The following is a 20837-nucleotide window of genomic DNA, read 5'->3' on the forward strand; positions in this document are numbered from 1 at the left end:
GGAGAAGGAGAAACAGAGAATTATTTCAGTTTACAGGGCACAAGGAGGAAAGGATTTGAAGGAGAAGTTAGAGGAACTTATAGGAGAAGAGGAGGAAGGAAATATAATAATAGGAGGAGATTTTAATGTGAGGATAGGAGAACTAGGAGGTACATAGGAGAAGGAGAGAGACACAGTAAAGATAAAGTAATAGGTAATGGAGGAAAAAAAATAGTAGAGTGGATAACGGAAAAAGGCTGGTTTATCTTGAATGAGACAATGGAAGATGACTGGGAGGGTGAGTTTACATACGTAGGAGTAAGAGGATGTACGGTTATAGATTATGTAATTGTAAGCGTAGATATAAGAGATAGAATTTATAAGTTTAGAGTAGGGGACAGAGTGGACTCGGACCACATGCCTTTGGAGATGGAGTTCAGCGGGGGAGAAGAAGAAATGGATCTAGAAGAAGAACAAAAACAAGAGGAAGAAGAGAAAGTAAAAATAGAAACGATTTTATGGGATGACGAGGCGAAGGTGATGTACGCAGAAAGGACGGAGGAATTGTGTAACACGGAAGAGCTGGAAGAAAAGGAATCGGACACATTAGAAGAAGAATGGGAAAAGATAAAGAAGATTGTAAAGGAAGCAATGGTGAAGATAAGAATAAAGAGAAGGAAGAAAGAGCTGGGTCATAAAGATTGGTGGGACAGAAGCTGCACCAGAAAGAAGAGAGGTAAAAAGAATCTACAAGAAATGGAGGAAAGGACGAATAGGAAGAGACAGATATATGAAGGAGAAAAGAAATCTGAAAGAACTGCTAGAGAAGAAACAAGAGGAGAAGAGAAGAAAGGAAGAGGAGGAACTGAGAAGGATGAAAAATGAAGCAGACGTGTGGAAATATATAAATAGGAAGAGAGGGAGGAGAACAACGACGGACAACAAGATAGGAAAGGAAGAATGGAGAAAACACTTTATGGACCTGCTTGACGATTCGGAGATAGGCCTGATGGAGAGGAGAGTAAGGAGGGAGGAGAAACAGCAGCAGGAAGAAGAAGAGGAAGAAATAGTGGAGGCAGAAATAATTAAAGCAGTAGGCAAAATGAAGGTCAAGAAAGCGGCAGGTATTGATGGGATTCCGGCAGAGGCATGGAAGTACGCGGGCAAAGAACTTTGGAAAAGGCTGGTGAAGATAATGAAACGGATTTGGTATACAGGAGAGATGCCAAACGATTGGAGAATGAGCATAATTATGCCGTTATATAAAAGAGGAGAGAAGGAGAAGGCCAGCAACTACAGAGGTATCTCTATTCTTTGCTCGGCGTATAAGATCTATGCGAAAATTATCAGGAACAGACTGGAGACGGAGGTGGAAGATCGAGGCTGATTCCGGCGAGTCAAGCGGGTTTTAGAAGAGGGAGGTCGACCATGGACAATATCTTCGTTCTCAATCACTTGATGCAGAGGGAGAAAGGAAGATGAGGAAGGAATGAAAAGGTATACATGCTCTTCGCGGATCTGAAGGCGGCCTTCGACAGAGTAAATAGAGAGGAACTATGGAAAGTGCTGAGGAGTATGGGTATAAAGGAGCAGCTGATAGGAAGGATCGAAAAAGTATACGAAGTGTCCCAGGCGGTGGTAAGAACGAGACAAGGTAACACGGAAAGTTTCGCAACAGGAAAAGGCGTTAGACAAGGATGTGTGATGAGTCCACTCTTGTTCAATTTGTATGCAGCAGAATTAGTGCAGGTATTAAGGAACAGGGGGATAGGAGGCATAGCAATAGGTAAGACTAGGATATGGGAATTGGCGTACGCGGACGACATAGTGCTGATAGCAAAAAATAGAGAAGCTCTACTAGATATGATGTGCACGTTCAAACGTTTCTTGGTAGATAGGAAATTGAAATTATATCCAGAGAAAACGAAGATAATGGTCTTTAATAGGAAAAAAAAGAAAAAATAGTAAAATGGAAGTGGGGGAAAGAAGGAATCGAGGAAGTACAAGCGTTTAAATATTTAGGCTTCGTATTAAATAACAGAGGTAGTTATAAGGAACATATAAAGAGTTATGTGGTAAAGGTAGAATAGCAGTAAGGAAAGTATGGGGATTAGAAGAGAGAATTTGAAACGACATAAAGAGGAGATGGATGTGTTCACATACCTAGTACAAAGTGTGATGGCGTATGGGGTGGAAATCTGGGGATGGACAGAGATCGAGAAATTAGAGAAAATAATGATAGACTACGTCAGGTGGACGTTTAGGCTAGATTTTTGTACACCAAGATATATCATCTCAAGAGAGCTGCTAATGGACAAATTAAGAGTCGGATGGGGGATCAGAGCGAGGAGATATGAGAATAGAATTAAAGTAGGGAGAGCTGGAGAAATAGTTAAGGAGTGTTGGAAGGAAAAAGAGCAGAACAACTGGAGCGATATATATGGGATAGAAAGGGAAAGATACTACAACAGGAATGGCTGGGGAACAGAAGCGAAAGAGGTAAAAGAAAAAGTGGGAGACGATTTGGAAAAGGACTTAATTGACAGGGAAAGAGATATTCAGAGGCAATGGGAGAACGAAAAAATTAATGCGGCAAGATACAATAGGAGATCTAAGAAAATAGGGCTAGATGCGAAGTTGCCGAATTACTTAGAAAGTAGGAATGTAGAGGAACTAAGTAGAGGAGAGAAAATAAGAGCCAAGATAAAAGTAAGATGTGGTAATCTAGAACAAGCGAATAAATATTGGCTAGAAGAAAGGCAGCGACTATGTATATTCTGCGAGGAAGACTGGGACTGTCTGGATCATTATGTCAAGGACTGCGTGAAAACAAGCGTATGGTTTGCGGATTTAGGAGATGATAAGGACAGAGTGGTAGAACAGATATGCGAGGAAGACATGGACAGGCGGATAGGAGAAATATTGAAGAAGCTATGGAAAGAGAGGGAAAGAGAATTGAAAAGAAGAAAGGAGGCAAGCGATGAGAGGGAGAAAAACAAAAAGAATAGTACCGAAATAGTAGAATAAGACAAAAGGATTTAGACAGAAGAAATAGATAATAACTGTAATATAAAGTAATTGTATAATAACTGTATAATTGAATAATTGTATAATTGTATAAAGTAAGGAAAATGTAAAGAGGCTGTGATCTCTAAGTCATAGAATTAGTAATGGAATAGGCGAGAATAGGTACAAGTAATACAAAAGGCAATAGATAAACGGAGTAGGGAGGACGTAGAATATAAGATATAGAGAAAATATTTGAGAGGCTGTGGTAAAAATAGGTAGAAGAGTAAGAATAGAATTAGCTTAAGACAAGAACTGTACAAGCGGCGAGGGAATGGAAGGATGAGTGAGAATAGATTCTATGTAAACCAAGTCCACTTCTCGGCTGAAATGTAAGCTTGAAGTTAATAAATAATAATTATTATTTATTTATTCTCTGTCTCGCTCTATCTCTATCGATGAAAAGATAGAAGCCTTGTAATTTACAAATGAGGTTTTAGACAGGCCTAATTTAATATAATATATTAGTAACGATTGACATAATTTTTAAATTTAATGTTTATACTTTCTCTTTTTAGATTCAAATAACGACATTGTTACAAATAATATTATACAGGGTGAGCCATTTGAATTTATCACCCAAAATATTTCCGTTCCCTTGCATTTTACAAGAAAATGTTTCAGACAAAAGTTGTATGGTTTCAAGGGGGTCATAAGATGGTGTCATTAATTTAACCTTGAATAGTTGCTTGAAGGTCACGTGAAGGACACCTCCAATTTTTTTAATGGGACTACTTACTTTTTATTACATATTCTTGTAGTTTATTTCGAGACCTTTTCAAAACACTACAAGAAAGTTTATTTTCGTTGAGTACTTTTTGAGTTGTGAGTCTTGAAAGCTATGGTGTACTGTAACTTTTAAGCGTCACAACTCGGAAAGTACTTAACAAAAATAAACTTTTTTGTAGTGCTTTGGAAAAAACTCAAAATAATCTACAAAAATATGCAATAAGAGATACAATGTTAGAGTATCAGTAATTCCCTAATTAAAGGGTATCGGTACTTCCCTAACATTCTATATTTTTTTATTGCATTTTCTTGTAGTCAATTTCGAAAGTTTTCCAAAACACTATAAATAAGTTTATTTTTGTTAAGGTTTTTCCCAGTTATGACGCTTGAAAGTTACAGTACAACGTAACTTTGAAGCCTCACAACTCAGAAAGTACTCAACAAAAATGACCTTTCTTGTAGTGTTTTAAAAAGGTCTCAAAATAAGCTACAAGAATGTGTAATAAAAAGTAGGCAGTCCCATTTAAAAAATTGAGGGTGACCTTCACGTGACCTTCAAGCAACTATTCAAGGTCACATTAATTACACCATCTTATGTCCCCCTCGAAACCATACAACTTTTGTCTGAAACATTTTCTTGTAAAATGCAAGGGAACGGAAATATTTGGGGTGATAGATTCAAATGGCTCACCCTGTACAATGCAGTTCTGCTACTGAAATTGATAATAAGCGTCTTGATACTTCTGGTAAAATTTAAAAATTGTTCGTTATTTGAACGAGTTTAAAAATGTCGCAAGATTCCTGCCGTATTCGTACGGCTCTGTCTACTTCCCCGGCCTCGTCGTCGTGCTCGGTGGATCAAGGAGCTGGGAACGACGGGAAAACGCGGGAGCAGAGCTTCGCGGCTTTTTGCGCTCTTGTTAGCCGGCGCTCGTTCTCTCGTTCGAGGACTGTGTTACGGAAAGCACACGACTAGCGACCGCGAACCATTTTTGACTCCGTTCCGAGAACTACGATTCTTATATCGTACAGAGCGTTTTGTATTGCGTAGGCCCAGAGATCGCCGAGCTCTGTGCCGCAATAAAATAAAGTGATATTGACAAGTTACTCCAGTGCGTGTGTTACGTCCAGAATTCTCGAAATAAGTCTCTCGGGTCGGTTGGCAGGTAGAGACTTAGAGAAATAATTCGAGCGAGGTAGGAAGGACGGAACAAGCCTAATCTCTCGCACACATGTCTCCGGGCGAGTGCGACGAGTCGAATGCGTCAGGTGAGTCAGAATGTAGGTCAGGTGTCAAGGATGACGACCTATGACTCTCATTCAGACTCTTGCATTCGTGTAGTCCTTATTTTGCGTAAACGAATCGAATCGCTTTTACGCGGGATCGGACTAAGTGCAATTTTATCGGAGCGGGAATTAGAGGTGATTGAAGTAAAGAAAAATGATTGAGACTAAGAATTACAATTTATTTTAACATAATAAAAGAAATAACCAATTACAATGATAGGTGATGACTAAAAGGATAATTATTAATGTACAAATAATATTTTTGTCAGTAGAAAATATGTGTAATAAAAAGAAGAAAAATCTTATGTTCTTAATAACAAAAAAAAATTGTAATTATAACTTAAATTCTAGTTGGTTATAAGTGTGCATGTGTAGGTGTATTTTATGATCAAGGAATTTTTAGTTATCTAGGTAGGCTTTGGAGCGAGTCGAAGATTTCTTCAAATTCATTGAGTACTCTTCGATTCGCTTCGATATTTTCATTTACTATATTCTCTACCTGTTTGGAAGTAAATAATGAATCGGAATGCGGGTTTTCTTGGGGAAACTCTAGCGCGGGGGAATATGGATCTTCCGGAGGTCTTCGAACAGGTGAATCGGAATTACGATAAAAAAAATCGGGGGAAGGTGTAGGAGGAAAGTCTGTAGGAGAAAAGGTTGAATCCCGAGGAGAGGCTAAGGGTTCTGCCAAAGGATCGAAGGTAGAAGACGGTGACCCTGGTGGTTGTTTAAAATCTGGTTCTACATGAGATCCAGGAGAGTAAGAGGGGGAAGGATAACGACAGGGGGAAAAAGAGTGTGATTCAGGGGACGGATTTGAGACTGGCGGAGATGAGTCGGTCGGTTCGTCGGAAGTACTCAAATTAATTAGAGCGTTAGGTAAAACAGAAATTTTTGCTCGCTGTTTGCGTAATTTACCGCAGAGCGACAACGATGCGCCAAGCCTCCGGAGCTTCTTATTTCGGCGATTCCGACAGTTCTTAATGGCTCTTCGAGTTTTATGGTCAGGGACTCGCTTACGCACTAAAATGAATTTGAGAATTGACGCTACGTTCTCTCTTTCTTATAAAGGGAAATAAAATTTATATTATAACTTCTTGAAAGAAGAAAAAGGAAAAGCAAAAGAAAAAAAAGGTTTGAATTAATAAAAGGAACAGAATTCTTCGTTTCCGCTGGAAGCAAAGAAAACTGCGAATTCAATCGAACGAGAGTTCGATTGTATCCAGCAGGGAATAAAGAGAGTCGTGGACCCAATCGAAAGAGCTCGATTGTATCCTACGGGAAATAAAAAGAGTCGCGGACCCAATCGAAAGAGCTCGACTGTATCCTGCGGGAAACAAAGAGAGTCGTGGACCCAATCGAAAGAGCTCGATTGTATCCTACGGGAAATAAAAAGAGTCGCGGACCCAATCGAAAGAGCTCGACTGTATCCTGCGGGAAATAAAGAGAGTCGTGGACCCAATCGAAAGAGCTCGATTGTATCCTACGGGAAATAAAAAGAGTCGCGGACCCAATCGAAAGAGCTCGACTGTATCCTGCGGGAAATAAAGAGAGTCGTGGACCCAATCGAAAGAGCTCGATTGTATCCTACGGGAAATAAAAAGAGTCGCGGACCCAATCGAAAGAGCTCGACTGTATCCTGCGGGAAATAAAGAGAGTCGTGGACCCAATCGAAAGAGCTCGATTGTATCCTACGGGAAATAAAAGAGTCGCGGACCCAATCGAAAGAGCTCGACTGTATCCTGCGGGAAATAAAGAGAGTCGTGGACCCAATCGAAAGAGCTCGATTGTATCCTACGGGAAATAAAAGGAGTCGCGGACCCAATCGAAAGAGCTCGACTGTATCCTGCGGGAAATAAAGAGAGTCGTGGACCCAATCGAAAGAGCTCGATTGTATCCTACGGGAAATAAAAAGAGTCGCGGACCCAATCGAAAGAGCTCGACTGTATCCTGCGGGAAATAAAGAGAGTCGTGGACCCAATCGAAAGAGCTCGATTGTATCCTACGGGAAATAAAAGAGTCGCGGACCCAATCGAAAGAGCTCGACTGTATCCTGCGGGAAATAAAGAGAGTCGTGGACCCAATCGAAAGAGCTCGATTGTATCCTACGGGAAATAAAAGAGTCGCGGACCCAATCGAAAGAGCTCGACTGTATCCTGCGGGAAATAAAGAGACTGAGAGTAATAGAGGGAGAAAAGGAAGGGTAGTGCAATAATACTGAATATATGAATGTTTTGAAAAATATAAATCAACAAAACAAATATCTTATGAGAGAGAGAAGGTAGTCTTATGAAGAGTAAAAATAAAAAAATAAAAATAATGGACGGCTGAGACTTACTGTTGGGTGAAGTTTGAAGGTGCGAACGATTTAGTGGTTGGCAGAGCGGATTCAGCTTACAACGGCGGACGGTTGGTCGACGGTTGGCACTCAGAGTGTTCGGATCTCACAATGCCGCGTCGAATTTAAGTACGGTGAATACGAATCCGAACGTCACAAACTCGGACATATAATGTCACGGAATGTGCGCCGGATCGAACTAGAGTGAATCGCGAAGCGAAAAATGAGCGATTGATCAGAATGAAAAAAAAGGTGCGGTATGTGCCCGTAAGTGACTGTAAATGATTGTAAGAAAGTAAGTAAGTGCCCGCGGGCTCCGGAGCTCCTTCCTTTTATACCTGATTCTGCCTATGATTTCTATGGGATTTTAATCCGCAGGTGTACTGCTTCCTATTGTCGTCCGCGCGCTACTTTTTAATTGTACGACAAGTGTTTCATGTCGATGGGGTCAATCATCCGCCAAAATCGGCACGTGTCAAGGATGGACCAGCCGTATTGACTCGACTTTAGTGTATCTGCGCGGTTAAGGTAGATCATCTTTTCGAAATTTTCGGTTGCTTGGCTGCATCGATTTCGAAAGAAAAGAATTGTTACTCCACAGGACGTAACACCCCCCGCCTTAGACAAATGTTGGGGTTACACAACATTTGCAGAGTAAGAAGGATAATTCTTTTCTTTCGCGGGAAATTTCCTTTTCAAGGGAGGACCCACATGTAAGATTTTTCTTAGATGTGCGTCCTGAGGTTCTAAGGAAAGAGCAGGAAGGGAAAAATATACAGCTTTCTCTTAATCCCTTCGTACTCTTTTTACAATATAAATTTCTTTCTCATTTTTCTATTATAGTATATATCTATATAAATATATATAGTTTTCTTATATGTATGCGGATTATTAAAGTATTTCTTTCTCTTTTTCCAAGGTGTTTTTACCTGAACCCGTCTTTCGAGATAGTGTTTTGTTCAAGCTTTATTTACTCGTCGACCTGCGTGGGTCCGCCTGTCGGTATCTGCTTGCTGCAGGTGACGGAAGAATGCGCATTTTCTTCACGCTACCGTTTTTCTTTTACGGTGGGTCTTTAAATTCATTTAAAAGTTCGATCACTATCCAGAAAATAAAAAGAAAGAAATATAAACTCTCGTTTGATACAGAATTAACTTATAGTTATCTTAATTTTAAGTTCGTCGTTGGACGCTTTCTAAGTTTAATAGTTATTGTTCAGTGTGGGCGTGTTTTACCCTTTCTTTCGTTAATATAATGTTTTATATATGTATGTATATAAATTATATATATATATGTATGTATACTTTTTATTATTATTCCCTTCATTTCTTGCTTATATATATATTTTTGCTCTCTTATATGTGTATACGGATATTATCTATTTATTTATTTTACTTATTTATTTTTTATATAATTTCTTTGAAAGGAGAAGGTTGCATGGGATACTTAATAGTAGATAAAAAAAAAAGGTTTTTATTGGAGAGAAAAAAAAAATAAAAAAAAATTTTTATTGTTATTTTTTCCTTTACAATAATTGTGTATGTATGTTTGTTATTATTATTATTATTATTATTTTTTTTTTTTTTTTTTTTTTTTTTGTGTTGTTACGCAGCGGGAAAGGTGTTTTCCGTAACGCGATTCTCCTCCTCTTGTACGTGCCCTAGGAGTATCAGGGCCTCCCTCAGGTGGATGGTTTTCCTTAATGCATGGCCGCTCCTGGGTCCGAGGATGGTGGCGGTTACTAGTGCTGCTCCCGGCCTGAGTGGGTACTGGAAGCGTATCCACCCTCTTTCTCCTTCCGCCAGAATGCGTAATAGGGCCCTTGTCCTTCCGGGCCATGTGTCCGTGGATGTTGGCGGAGCCACATGCGCTAACCCGCATGCGATGGCTTGCCAAGGGAGCTTCCGGAATCTTTCTTCGAGCTGATAAAGTTCTCGGAAGGGTCTCCAGGTGGTACGGCCCCAATCGGCCAGCGCGACCATGGCTCTTCTGCGAGTCCGGTCTACCTTCAGGATCTCGCCGCGCTGCCATTCGCCCCGGTCGTCCCTGGTTGCCACTGCCTCCCCTGTGGTGATTTGGTTGGGCCAGAGGCTCATTTGTCGTTCTCGTCGGCCCATGTATATCATAAGGTCGATGATCAAATCCGTTAGAGCCGCTTCTCCCGTCTTGAGCCGTACCCAGAAGAGCAAGGGCGATTCAGTCCGGATAATTTGGACTTCATGTCGTCCACGGCTCAATTTCGCTATGTCGATATTCTTGATGACGGCTTCCATTCTCGACTGTTCAGCTCTTTGGTAGTCTTCCTTGGCAGACCTTAGACCTTGGTTGCAAGAAAGATTTAAAGTGACGGTTTCCCTGACTTCCTTGAGTATTTATACTCTTTTCTGATGCTCTCTCTCCTTTTCCCTCTTATCCTCAATATTTTGATCTGGTTTTCATTCTGGGTGTACGGAGTAGCTTGAGGGATTACGCTTTCCATATGTTCTCATTGAGGTGAGCGCATTCTATAGATTTTCGGACTTCTCGCTATATTTGTTCTTTGGCTCCAGTTTTACATTGCCCTGATGACGGTTACCCGCCCGTTATCCTTCCGTTGGTAGTCGGCTTATCGTTTTGGCCAGGTGAGCGTCATCGAGTTTAACTCCGCATAAGATAATGCGCATGACGTTGCCTTCTAAATTGCGGAAGCGTTCTTTGAGATGGTACACTCTGCATGTGGATTTTTTGGATTATGCGTCCTCAATCTCTTAAAACGACAGATACGCTTCCGTCTTATATATATATGACAAATGTGGTGCCCATCTGTCGTCAGCTGTCTTCTTAGGTGGTTAATTAATTCGGTGATACAGCTGCCTCGTTTGCAAACTCCTCTTGCTTTGGGACTCGAGTGATAATTCTTTAAAAGTTTCTTCTCTTACAAGAAGTTAGTCTCCTTATTTTGCTTGCTTATTATTTATGTATATTTTTATATATATATATACCTTTTTTTTTTTTTTTTTTTTTTTTTTTGTGTATAAGAATACATGTATGTATACGTTGATAGTTTGATAAATCACAATTACTGATGTGACATTCGGTTAATTAATATAATAATATGAGACTTCCTCTTACTTCAGAAATGATATTATTGAACTATAAGTTCGAATATCGGAACACGTGTATGTTCCGGGGTTTTACTGTCTAATCCTTACATCCCTTTTTTATCTCTCCGTTTTTTCACACCTTCTGGTCTTTACCTGGGCGAAGCATCTGTGGCTTCCCCTACCCTTAAGGTCTTACTCCGTGTTTGCAGGCCCACGGATGCCGTTTTCGATGCAGTTTAGCGTCAGTTTGCCAGCGTGGGCATCGCAGTGCATCTCGTCGAGTTTTCCTTTTTCGTTAAATATGAGTGCCGAGTGCGGGATTGATTGGCTGGTTGACGCGAATAAAAGTGGTTCAACTAATTTTACTTGATGTATGGATTTGCGAGGTTTCTTACCTCGCATGGAATGTAAGGGAGAGTGACAGCAATGGAAAGAAATCCCCCTATTAGAAAATCTCGAATGATTTTTGTTGCAAGAAGGAGAAAGTCTCTACTAGTTCAAATTATATGTATGTGTATATACTTTTTATTAGTGAAGTGATTGTGCCATCAAAGGATTATTTAAATCAAGGTATTGTGATTTACGTAACCATCATCTTATTAATAATTTTCGCTAAAAGACCTATTTTTTGTCTCGTATAAAAATCATTACCTTTCGAGAGAAAATTTGCTGAAGTTATGCGTTCTGGGCGATAGTTAATATTACAATTGTTTAATCGTTATTCACAGGTACTTAACAATTGCGCTTATTGCTCGCGATAATTGGCATGACGAATTTTTCTGTTCCTAAACTTATCCTAGCGATCTTTACGATTTAGTTTACCCATTTACTCGTGTAGATAGGTATATTTGTTTTATATAGAAACAGGAAAGAAAAAGGCGACCACCAAATCCCCTTCCTTTTTTTCTTTCGTGTTCCTGGTTACTTATTTATTGGTGGTTAATTACTTTACAATATTTAAGACGCTTACAGAGTTTCTACATTGTTTTGGCGAGGTCAAGTATACAGATACGTTTTTTTCATATGGTGGCGTACATGTCCCCCATTATTATTATTATCATTATCTTTATAGGAGGAAAACTTCTTATATTATTTGTTTCTATATAACTTATTCGCTGTATCATTAGTTTAAACATACTTATCTATGGGTTTTTTCCTTTATATATATTTATGAATGAATTAGAAAAAGAAAAACGGCCTTTGGCCCTCCCTTTCGGTTTCTTTTGTGATTGTCAATGGCTTATTCCTTTGTTGCTAATCACTCGACTATTCAGGTACGCTTGTGAAGCTCTGCGTTGCTCTCTTTGTTAGAGAGTAATTCTTTGGTGAGAAGGGAGTTTATTCATATATTTATATATATATATTAATGATAATCAAATGCGTACTGCTTTTTCCCCGTTTATCATTAGTATCATTCTCTTATAATTGTTTATCTATATACTTTTCTTCGCTATATACATACATTTTGTTCGGGTGAAAACAGGAAAGAAAAAGGGTAATCATCGAATCCCCTTTCTATGTTTCTCTCGTGTTTCTAATTATTCATTTATTTGTTATTATTTACTTAACTATGAAGACACGCTGGTGGAATTAAAATAGCACATTAAAAATGATTTTTCGGCGATGTACGTATCGTATGTTTGTGTACATATTCTTTACGCTTACTTATTTATCTATTTATTCGTTTGTTTATTAACTATTTGGCGAAAGATATATTGTGCGGATATGGCATCTCATGAACTGTGAATAATTGTGCTAGGATTAGAGCAAGCTATTTTATCGAGATGCAATCTCCACACCATATATGTCTACAGTAAACATTTCTAAATATTCTGTTACCTATTAAACATTGTTTATAATATATATATATATATATATATTTTTTTTTTTTTTTTTTTTTTTTTTAAATAGATATGCTTGTTGTAAATATTCCCAAATATCGCCTCTAAATATTAGGTAATATATTATAATGTGGCCCCCTTTTTATACTTGCTAAATAGATATTCTTACAAAGATATATATATTTTTTGTATAAAAAATTTTTTTTTTTATATAAATTTATTTATTTATTTATTTATTTATTTATTTATTTATATATATATATTTTTTTTTTTTTTTTTTCAATATAATAGGTCTTTTCTTTTGAATATATATATATTTTTTTTCTGCGTAGATCAATTATTTTTTCGTTGTTTCTTCTTTTGTGTTTTTTTTTCTCCTTTTTTTTTTGGTATTTACAAGACTACTTAAGCATTGTTAACAGCGAACGGCGGTCACACTTCGGTTGGTTTGTCCGGCTCTCTGGCATTTATTTGGTTTAATACATGGGTAACCCCACCCGAGTTTCAGGCGTATGATGTCTGCATGCTCAAATGTGTTAAGGCAGTCCTGACATTCCTCGGCGTCGTTATACCTTACCATCTCTTTTCGACAAATAGCGCATTTTTCTTGATTATAGAGAAAATTCATATGAATCAGGAGGTGTGGCGCCACGGCCACGTGTTCCTTTTGCATTTCGTTTGACATTGTTATATAGCAATTTTCGCAAATCTTGCAATGGTTGCCGAATCGTTGATACATCGGGCGTCCGCTTATCGTGGTGACGCATTTGAGATCCATTATAAGTCTAGCAGTATTCAGGGCGCGCAAAGCCTCTTTTGTTTCTTCTCCTCGGTTTCTTCTTGGCCAACAGGAGTTGAAAATGACCGACATCCTTGTGTACTGCAATCGACGATCAAGTAGTGATTATTGAAACCTTTAGTACAAGGGAGGAAGAGCTCTCTTCCCTTGTTTTCTTGAATTAGTTCGGTATGTTCGAGAGATCGGATTTCAATTTTGTTCTTAATTTAATTTTATGCACCTCTCGTCACATACGTAATACTACGGTCGCACAGATCTCGGATTTCGCTTAGAGTCGCTACTACCGGTATTCCGTTTCCGGCATTTAGAAACGCTCTATCGGCTTGCTCAAATTTTTGGAGACAGCCTTCACATCGTTCGACTGCTTTGACTGTTACAGTTATCCTGTAGCAGATAGCACAGTAAGTCTGATTGCGTACCGCGTTTATGTGGACTAAATGATGTTTATAGAGGCGTTCATATTTAAGTCGTGTAGCAGAAGACAATGTTAAGTAACAATGGTGACAAATTTTTGAACAAGTCTCGGAATGTTGAAATATCCTCGAGTTTCCTAAGCTGGTAACGCACCGAAGGTTGCTCAGGTACACAAAGTCTTCCCAGAATAATTCGCGACATTCCCTTTCTAGTTCTGGCCAATCGCGACAGAGAGCCTCCCTCATTCTATATGTATTTGCTGCAATAGGAAATTCATCGCTTTAGGTATACATATATATATATATATATATATATTTATGTGTTGTAATATTTATGGCCTTCCATTTTTATGTAAAAAAAATAAATTTTTATTACTCGATGAATTTCCTAACCGGGGAGTCCCTTTCTTCGACGTGTGTCGCGCTCAATGCTTAACGTTAATTATCCTACTTGATGAATAGTAGTTACTAGTACTAATGTTATTATTTATACGCCTTTTTGTTAAACCGAAGGGTATGCATATGCTAGGATTCTTTCGGAGTCTTGAGCGTGGCCTAGTTTTACGAGGATTTCCTTGACGTCAAGTATTCCGCTCCCACATTCGTTTCTTATCTCTATCTTCACGAGCGCCGCTTCTTCTTCTACGTCCCCGACAATGCTGATCCATCCTTCCCGTTGTTCAATTAAAAATTTTAGAAGATCTTTTGCCCTCCGGGGCCATATTCTTTTTACTGGGCAAGGTTCTGTATATGCTAATGCGCAAGGGATTGCCCGCCATTCAAAATCACGGAATCTTTCTTCGAGTTGATAGATTTCGCAATAGGGCCGCTCGATAATACGGGCCCAATCTTTTAGAAAAATAGTGGCTGTTCCATCTTCATAGGCACTAAGAATAACGCCACGTTGCCATCTCCGTCTATCGTGAACGGCGACAATTTCATCTGCTTTAATGTCGTCGGGTCGGTGATGCAGCAGTCGCCCTCGTCGCGTCATCCGACGTTGGAGCTCCTCTAACATTTCTTCGAAATCGTCTGTAGAATTTTGTAGATGAACCCAAATCAAGGTGGGCGAGTCTACCCTTATTATTTTTACTTTCAGAGGGCTTCGAGTCAAAGTTCCCGTATTTATGTGGCCGATAGCAGTAGTCATCTATAAGAGAACCATGGACTCATTGGTGCAAATGTATGGTATTGTTTACATTAGAGATAGAGGGATAAGAATGGAAGAGATTTTTTTTTTATTTTTTTTTTTTTTTTTTTTTTTCAACTCGAGAGTATACGTTGAATTTTCTTTAGGCGGGAGCAGGGGGTAATTGTGCTGTTCCCGTCTAGGATCCTCTTGTAGTTCTGAGAATCTTATTGCTTGCGATCCTGACTCGTCAGGTGCTGAGGGAGATGGATTCCTTAATTTACAACGGTCTTTTCCTAGGTGTAACAAGAGTTGGGTGATTGAGTCCCATATTGCTCCTACTAAATATAGTGACCACCCGTACACGGTGTGCAGGGCATATCCGTGCACAAAAGTATCTATTATTAATTTTACAACTCTTACTGACATGTATATTCCGATTATCCCCGCGCTGACATTCCCAAAGATTAGAAATCGATTCCAGAATTTTTCCCATGCAGATGTAGCTATTTTCTCTATGGAGGCTTCGTCCAAAAGGTTAGAGATAGATCCTCCATTTATGGACCCCGATTGCCCCATCATTCCTCGGGCTACCGTGTTAAGCAGAGCTGGTCGTTCGGCAGGAAACATTATATGATCCCTAAGCGTTTCGAGTTCGTTTTCTGTATATATTCCGCTTGTGGCAAGCGAGCCGGGACTAATATATTTCCATGTTGGTTTAGTCATGGGCTTCATAATTATCGGAGGTAGCGTCTCGACTGGTTTGGGTGTGAATTTATACCATGAGTCTCCGAGAAGATACATGGCGGGTGCGAGTGAGTTACAAGTAACCTCCGTCCCTTGACGCAATAAAATATGAGTTTGTGGGGTTAAAAATAGACTCTCGTTATTTCGTAGTACTGGTAGCTGATCATAGCATTTTCCAGTGTGAGCAAGTTTCACCTCGACAGGTACGCATTTCACTATATGTATCACTTCTCCGGCTAACAAAGCCATATATCCTGGCCCTTGCATTATGTGGTAGGCGAAAGCGTCTGGGGCGTGAGTGGCGAGAGCCAATGCGTTTTTTAGTACCTTTTGTTCGAGGGTGCATTGCTGTTGGAGGACATTTCTATATAATTCGTTTACCTGAGTGCGTACGTGTTTTTCCACATACAAAAACTTGGAGTTTATGTAGGCAAAAATATCGAGGTTTTGCGGGCGATATTCCTTACCGAATATTGAACTCCCGAAGGTTGTTTCATAGATCAATAATTTCGGGTGTTCGGTTCTTATGAGCGTGTATCCACAGTGTGTATATTGTCCTCTCATTGTCAGTGCGAAGGTCGTTTCTTGAGAATTTAAAGAGTAAACTACCTGTGATTCTTTGCCGGTATCATCTACTAGTACATTCGCGAATCCATCATAAAGTGACCCGAAATTAGAAAGTGCACATTGACTCGGGGGGAGTGGGTCCCAGTAGGTGTTTCCTCCTTCTAGATCTACGCATTGGGTGGACTTGAAATCGCAGGTCACTCCGGACCGGAGCACTATTCGATTTGAGTTGAGTTGGACCGTGGCCTCATAATCTTGGAGTGTGATTTTTACAGTTGCGAGCACAATCACGTTGGGCCAACTCCCAAAAGAATCGGAATAACTAGTCCCGTGGCACGTTCCTGCGTTATCTATGTGCCCTGCCAAGGTTACTGGTCGTGAGACTGATTGATTTGCCTTTAAATCGGATATCACAGTATTTCCGTGACGATAGGTTCCGATCCATTGCATTTTCATGCAAGTTTCACGGGAGGTTTCTTCTATGTATGAGTATTTGCCATTAAGCACGTCACCGGTGTGAGAGAACATTCCGCATGTTTTTACTATCCTATCGATCTCAACTTTGCATTGAATAACTTTTACTGTTTTAAATTCATTGATCTGTAAGAGTTGTATATATTTTTTGGTCTGGTTCACACGTTGAAGAGGTATATCGCATTCTTCTGTATTAAGTAAGGACATTGTTGTTATATTTGCCATCGGTGATCCGCAATCGTAGCCTATTATTCCGGCTGTTTCGCGGGCCCATGCTATTATTAGTATTATAGCCATAACCCGGGGATCCATCTGAAATTTTGATTGTTGTTACTATTTATTTTAATGGTTAAGGATGGGTTTTATATGGGAAACTCTCAATCGATTGGGATGTACAATTCGGCTATTTTTCTTTATTCTTATTTTAACGTTCTTTCTATTTATTATTTCGAGAATTTCGTGAGGGCCAGTATAATGATCTCCGAATTTACCGGGTTTAGGCCCTTTTAATAAGAATACGTAATCTCCAGGCTTAAACGTCTGTGGGTTAATTTTCTTGTCGTAGTGTTTTTTCGACTTAATTTTCGCATTAATAACATTTTCGCGGGCGTTGGTTTGGATGCCGTGAAGTTGCGTAACTAAATTTATCAAATAGTCATCGTAACTTGCTAATTTATCTTCTGGGCCTAAGAGTTCATTAGTCGGAATTCTTGCTATCTTGCCGAATACTAATTCATATGGCGTGTGCTTCGTGGCTTCGTGGACGCTGGTATTGTAATTAAATATTGCGAGTCCGATCCATCTATCCCATTGCTTTTGTTCATTAGCATACTGCTTTAAATATTCTCCTAATGCATGATGCGATCTTTCTAATGAGCCGTTCGATTGAGGGTGGAAAGCCGTTGTGCGAAATTTGCGAATTCGGAACAGCTTTGCTATTTTCTTCATTAATTCACTAATGAAATTTCTTCCTTGATCGGTCAATATGGCTTTGGGCGCTCCTAATACACAAATAAATTTATCTACAAAAGCTTCCGCTATTGTTTCGGAAGTCTGGTCAGGTAAAGGAATCCCCATACAGAATTTTGTCAGCTGATCCTGCAGGGTTAGAATGTATTCATTTCCTCTCATGGTTTTAGGTAACGGCCCCACTATATCCATAGCAACTTTGTCGAAAGAAGATCCTGGCGTGTCAGTTATCATCATGGGTTGTTTAGTTTTTACCCTAACTAATTTTTTCAACTGACACTGCAAACATTGCTGTATATAATGCTGGACATCTGTCTTTAAATTTTCCCAATAATAATTATGTTTAATTCTGTTATAAGTTTTTGTAACGCCACGATGTCCTCCGGTAGGCAAGCAATGTGTTTCTCCGATTATAATAGGTCGAAGATCTCTTGGAGGGTATTTAACTAATCCATTGCAAATAATTAGTTTAGTCGTGGAGTTGATAAACGTTAATTGCAATAGTGGTTTAATGTTATTCCATGGTACATTGTTAACAATATCCGTTTTTGCAATACTAAGAGTTTCTAGTTTTAATTTTTCGACTATAACACAGAGATCTTTTAGCACGGCTGTTACCTGAGTTAAAGTCATCGTTGGACCCTCGCGCTGTCCCTCGCTAATGGGCAACGCCATATGGTAACGTTTTTTATATTTTATAGCCTTAACCCTGCCTAAGGTAAGATCTTCCAAGTTTGGAAGCTCATTTCTTTCGAATAATTTTTGAGAACCTGAATCTAAAGGCTTTCCTGTAGTATCTACGAAATATGCTACGTTATCCTTCCGCAAGAATAATAATTCTCGAGAGTCGAAAACGTTGCTTTTAATTATTTGATCTTTAATAATAGTAGGCTTTGCTTTTCGTCGTTTATTTATTTCGCAAATTTTATTTGCGTCATTTTCACTATCGCTTTCTTTATCCGGTGGATCGTTTCTATTTCTTGTCTCGTCGTTTTCTTCTTCTTCGTCCTCTGTTTCCTCGTCTTGGTTTTCCATTGTCTCGTCGTCAGTATTATCGGCTTCTCTTGCTGTCGGTCTGTTTCTAATCTTCGATGATTCGGTTTCGTCTATTGAATAATTATGAGCGGTGTCTTTAATCTTCGCTGTCTGGCTTCTCGTTTGTATTTTGTCGCGTGTAGGAAAGTCTTGAGTTACTTTCTCTTTCATTGTAGACACAGGCTGCATGGAATCCATATGGTTACTATACAGATCGTTGTCCGACGGCGGATTCTCAAATTCCTCCTGGTCTGAGAGATACAATTCAAAGTCTTCGTCTTCTTCGTCTGTTTCTTCTAATAAACCGGCTATAATTTCTGCGTCTTTCGGGTCATTAGGATTTAAGATTTTATTATGCTTAACTACATTACAGATTCTTTCATTGCAATTTACTGGATTTCTAGATAAAGCGTCGGCATTTACATTAGTTTTGCCGGCTTTATATACTACATCGTAATCGTATTCTGCTAATTTAAGTCTCCAGCGAAGTATACGCATGTTGGCATCTTGTGCATTTTTGAACCAAAGTAGGGGTTTATGGTCTGTGACTAGCGTAAATTTGCGTCCGTATAAGTATGGACGAAAATGTTTGACGCAGTATATTATTGCTAATGCTTCCTTTTCGTAGGTGTCATATTTTATTTCATTATCGGTTAGTGTTCGAGATGCGTATGCTACTGGTCGATCTTTATTTATTTCTCCTTGTGACAAAATGCCTCCCACGGCTATTCCAGATGCGTCGGTGGTCAAAATAAATGGTTTAGAAAAATCAGGATATTGCAATACTGGTTCTTCGCATAATTTCTCTTTCAATGCTTCGAAAGAATCCTCTTGAGCGGATGCCCATTCGAAGCGAACGTCGTTTTTTAGCAAGTTAGACAGTGGTTTGGCTAGTGCAGAAAAATTTGGTATAAATCGCCTGTAATATCCCGCTAGTCCAAGAAACTGTTTAATATTTTTCGGAGTTTTTGGTCGAGGAAATTGTCTTACGGCTTCTAATTTTTTCGGATCGGGCTTAACACCGTTTCTACCTATTATATGCCCAAGGTATGTCACTTCAGTCTTCAGAAATTCACATTTATCAGGTTGTAATTTTAAATTTGCTTTGCGGAGTCGATCCATTAATAAATTATATTTTCTTTCATGCTCTTCCAGTGAAGTAGCATAAATAACTATATCATCCATATAGACGAATAATTCCTTGCCTTGCAATCCGGATAATACTAAATCCATTAAACGTTGGAAAGTCGCAGGTGCATTTTTTAATCCGAATGGCATTCGTTCGAATTCATAATGCCCGAAGGGAGTAGTAAATGCCGTTTTGTGACCATCGGCGGGGTCCATTTTTATTTGATGGAAACCAGAAGCTAGATCGCATACGGAGAAATATTCCGCTCCTCCTAATTGATCCAGGATGTCAACAATGTTAGGTAATGGATAAGCGTCGCCAATGGTTTTTTCATTTAAAGCGCGGAAATCTAAAACCATTCTCCAGCGTTTGTTTCCCTTTGAATCTTCCTTCTTAGGCACTATCCATATGGGCGTATTGTAAGGTGACTGAGATAATTTTACTACGCCTCCATCTAACAATTCTTCAACTTGTTTATTTATTTCTTCTTTATGAATTTGAGGAAATCGATATTGTCTAGTATTGATGGGTCGGTCGTCTGTTGTCGGTATTTGATGTTGCAACACGTGAGTCGCTGTTAATTTTTCTCCGGGTATGTGGAATCTATCCTGGCTGCCGGATATAAGACTTATTACGTTATCTCTTTCTTGGATATTTAAATGATCGAGACGTAATAACTCCATAATTTCTGCGAGCCTATTCTGCTCCAAATTTTCAGAAATTTGAAAACATTCGCGAGGTATTTTATTTTGCAAATCTTGCTTCTCTTCTTCTGTTTGAATTTGTTTACTTTTAAAATTTTCACTCATTTGTTGAGTTGAGGCAACATTTTCTGCAAGAGATTCATTTTCTTTAGAATAATATAACTTACTTATTTCGGGGGTCTCGGTTCTGTTCTCTTTTGAAGGTATTTTTGTAATTGAATGAGAGATGTCATCGTTTCTTATGACCGTTTTGTTTCTAAGAGATTTTATTTTTTCTTGGGAAATAGAGGAACTCTTTTCCTTCGGTTCCCTTAAAATAAAAACCGCATCGCTTGACGAGGTTTGGTAACTTCCCTCTTCACGATCGGCAGGAATGAAGTGCTCTGAGGGAGGGGTTTGGAAACATCCCTCACTAATAATTTTTAGATTCTTGGATAATCCATTAGAAGTTTGGTAGCTTCCCTCCGTTTGGATTTGTGAATCGCTAGATAATTTAGGAGGAATTGGGAATTCTCTCTCCCTAAGAATTTTAAGATTACTGGACAATC

The 20837-nt window shown here is 39.1% G+C and overlaps 1 protein-coding gene across 1 annotated transcript; it reads left to right on the forward strand.

The window, feature by feature from the left end:
* The first annotated feature begins 258 nt into the window (after positions 1-258).
* LOC105198966 (golgin subfamily A member 6-like protein 22) lies at positions 259-864 on the forward strand. Its single transcript, XM_026141687.1, has one exon. It carries the CDS (start codon positions 259-261, stop codon positions 862-864), a length of 606 nt encoding a protein of 201 aa, XP_025997472.1.
* Positions 865-20837: the final 19973 nt, after the last annotated feature.

This window comes from Solenopsis invicta, chromosome 3, assembly GCF_016802725.1.
Source record: "Solenopsis invicta isolate M01_SB chromosome 3, UNIL_Sinv_3.0, whole genome shotgun sequence".
Lineage (NCBI taxonomy): Eukaryota > Metazoa > Arthropoda > Insecta > Hymenoptera > Formicidae > Solenopsis > Solenopsis invicta.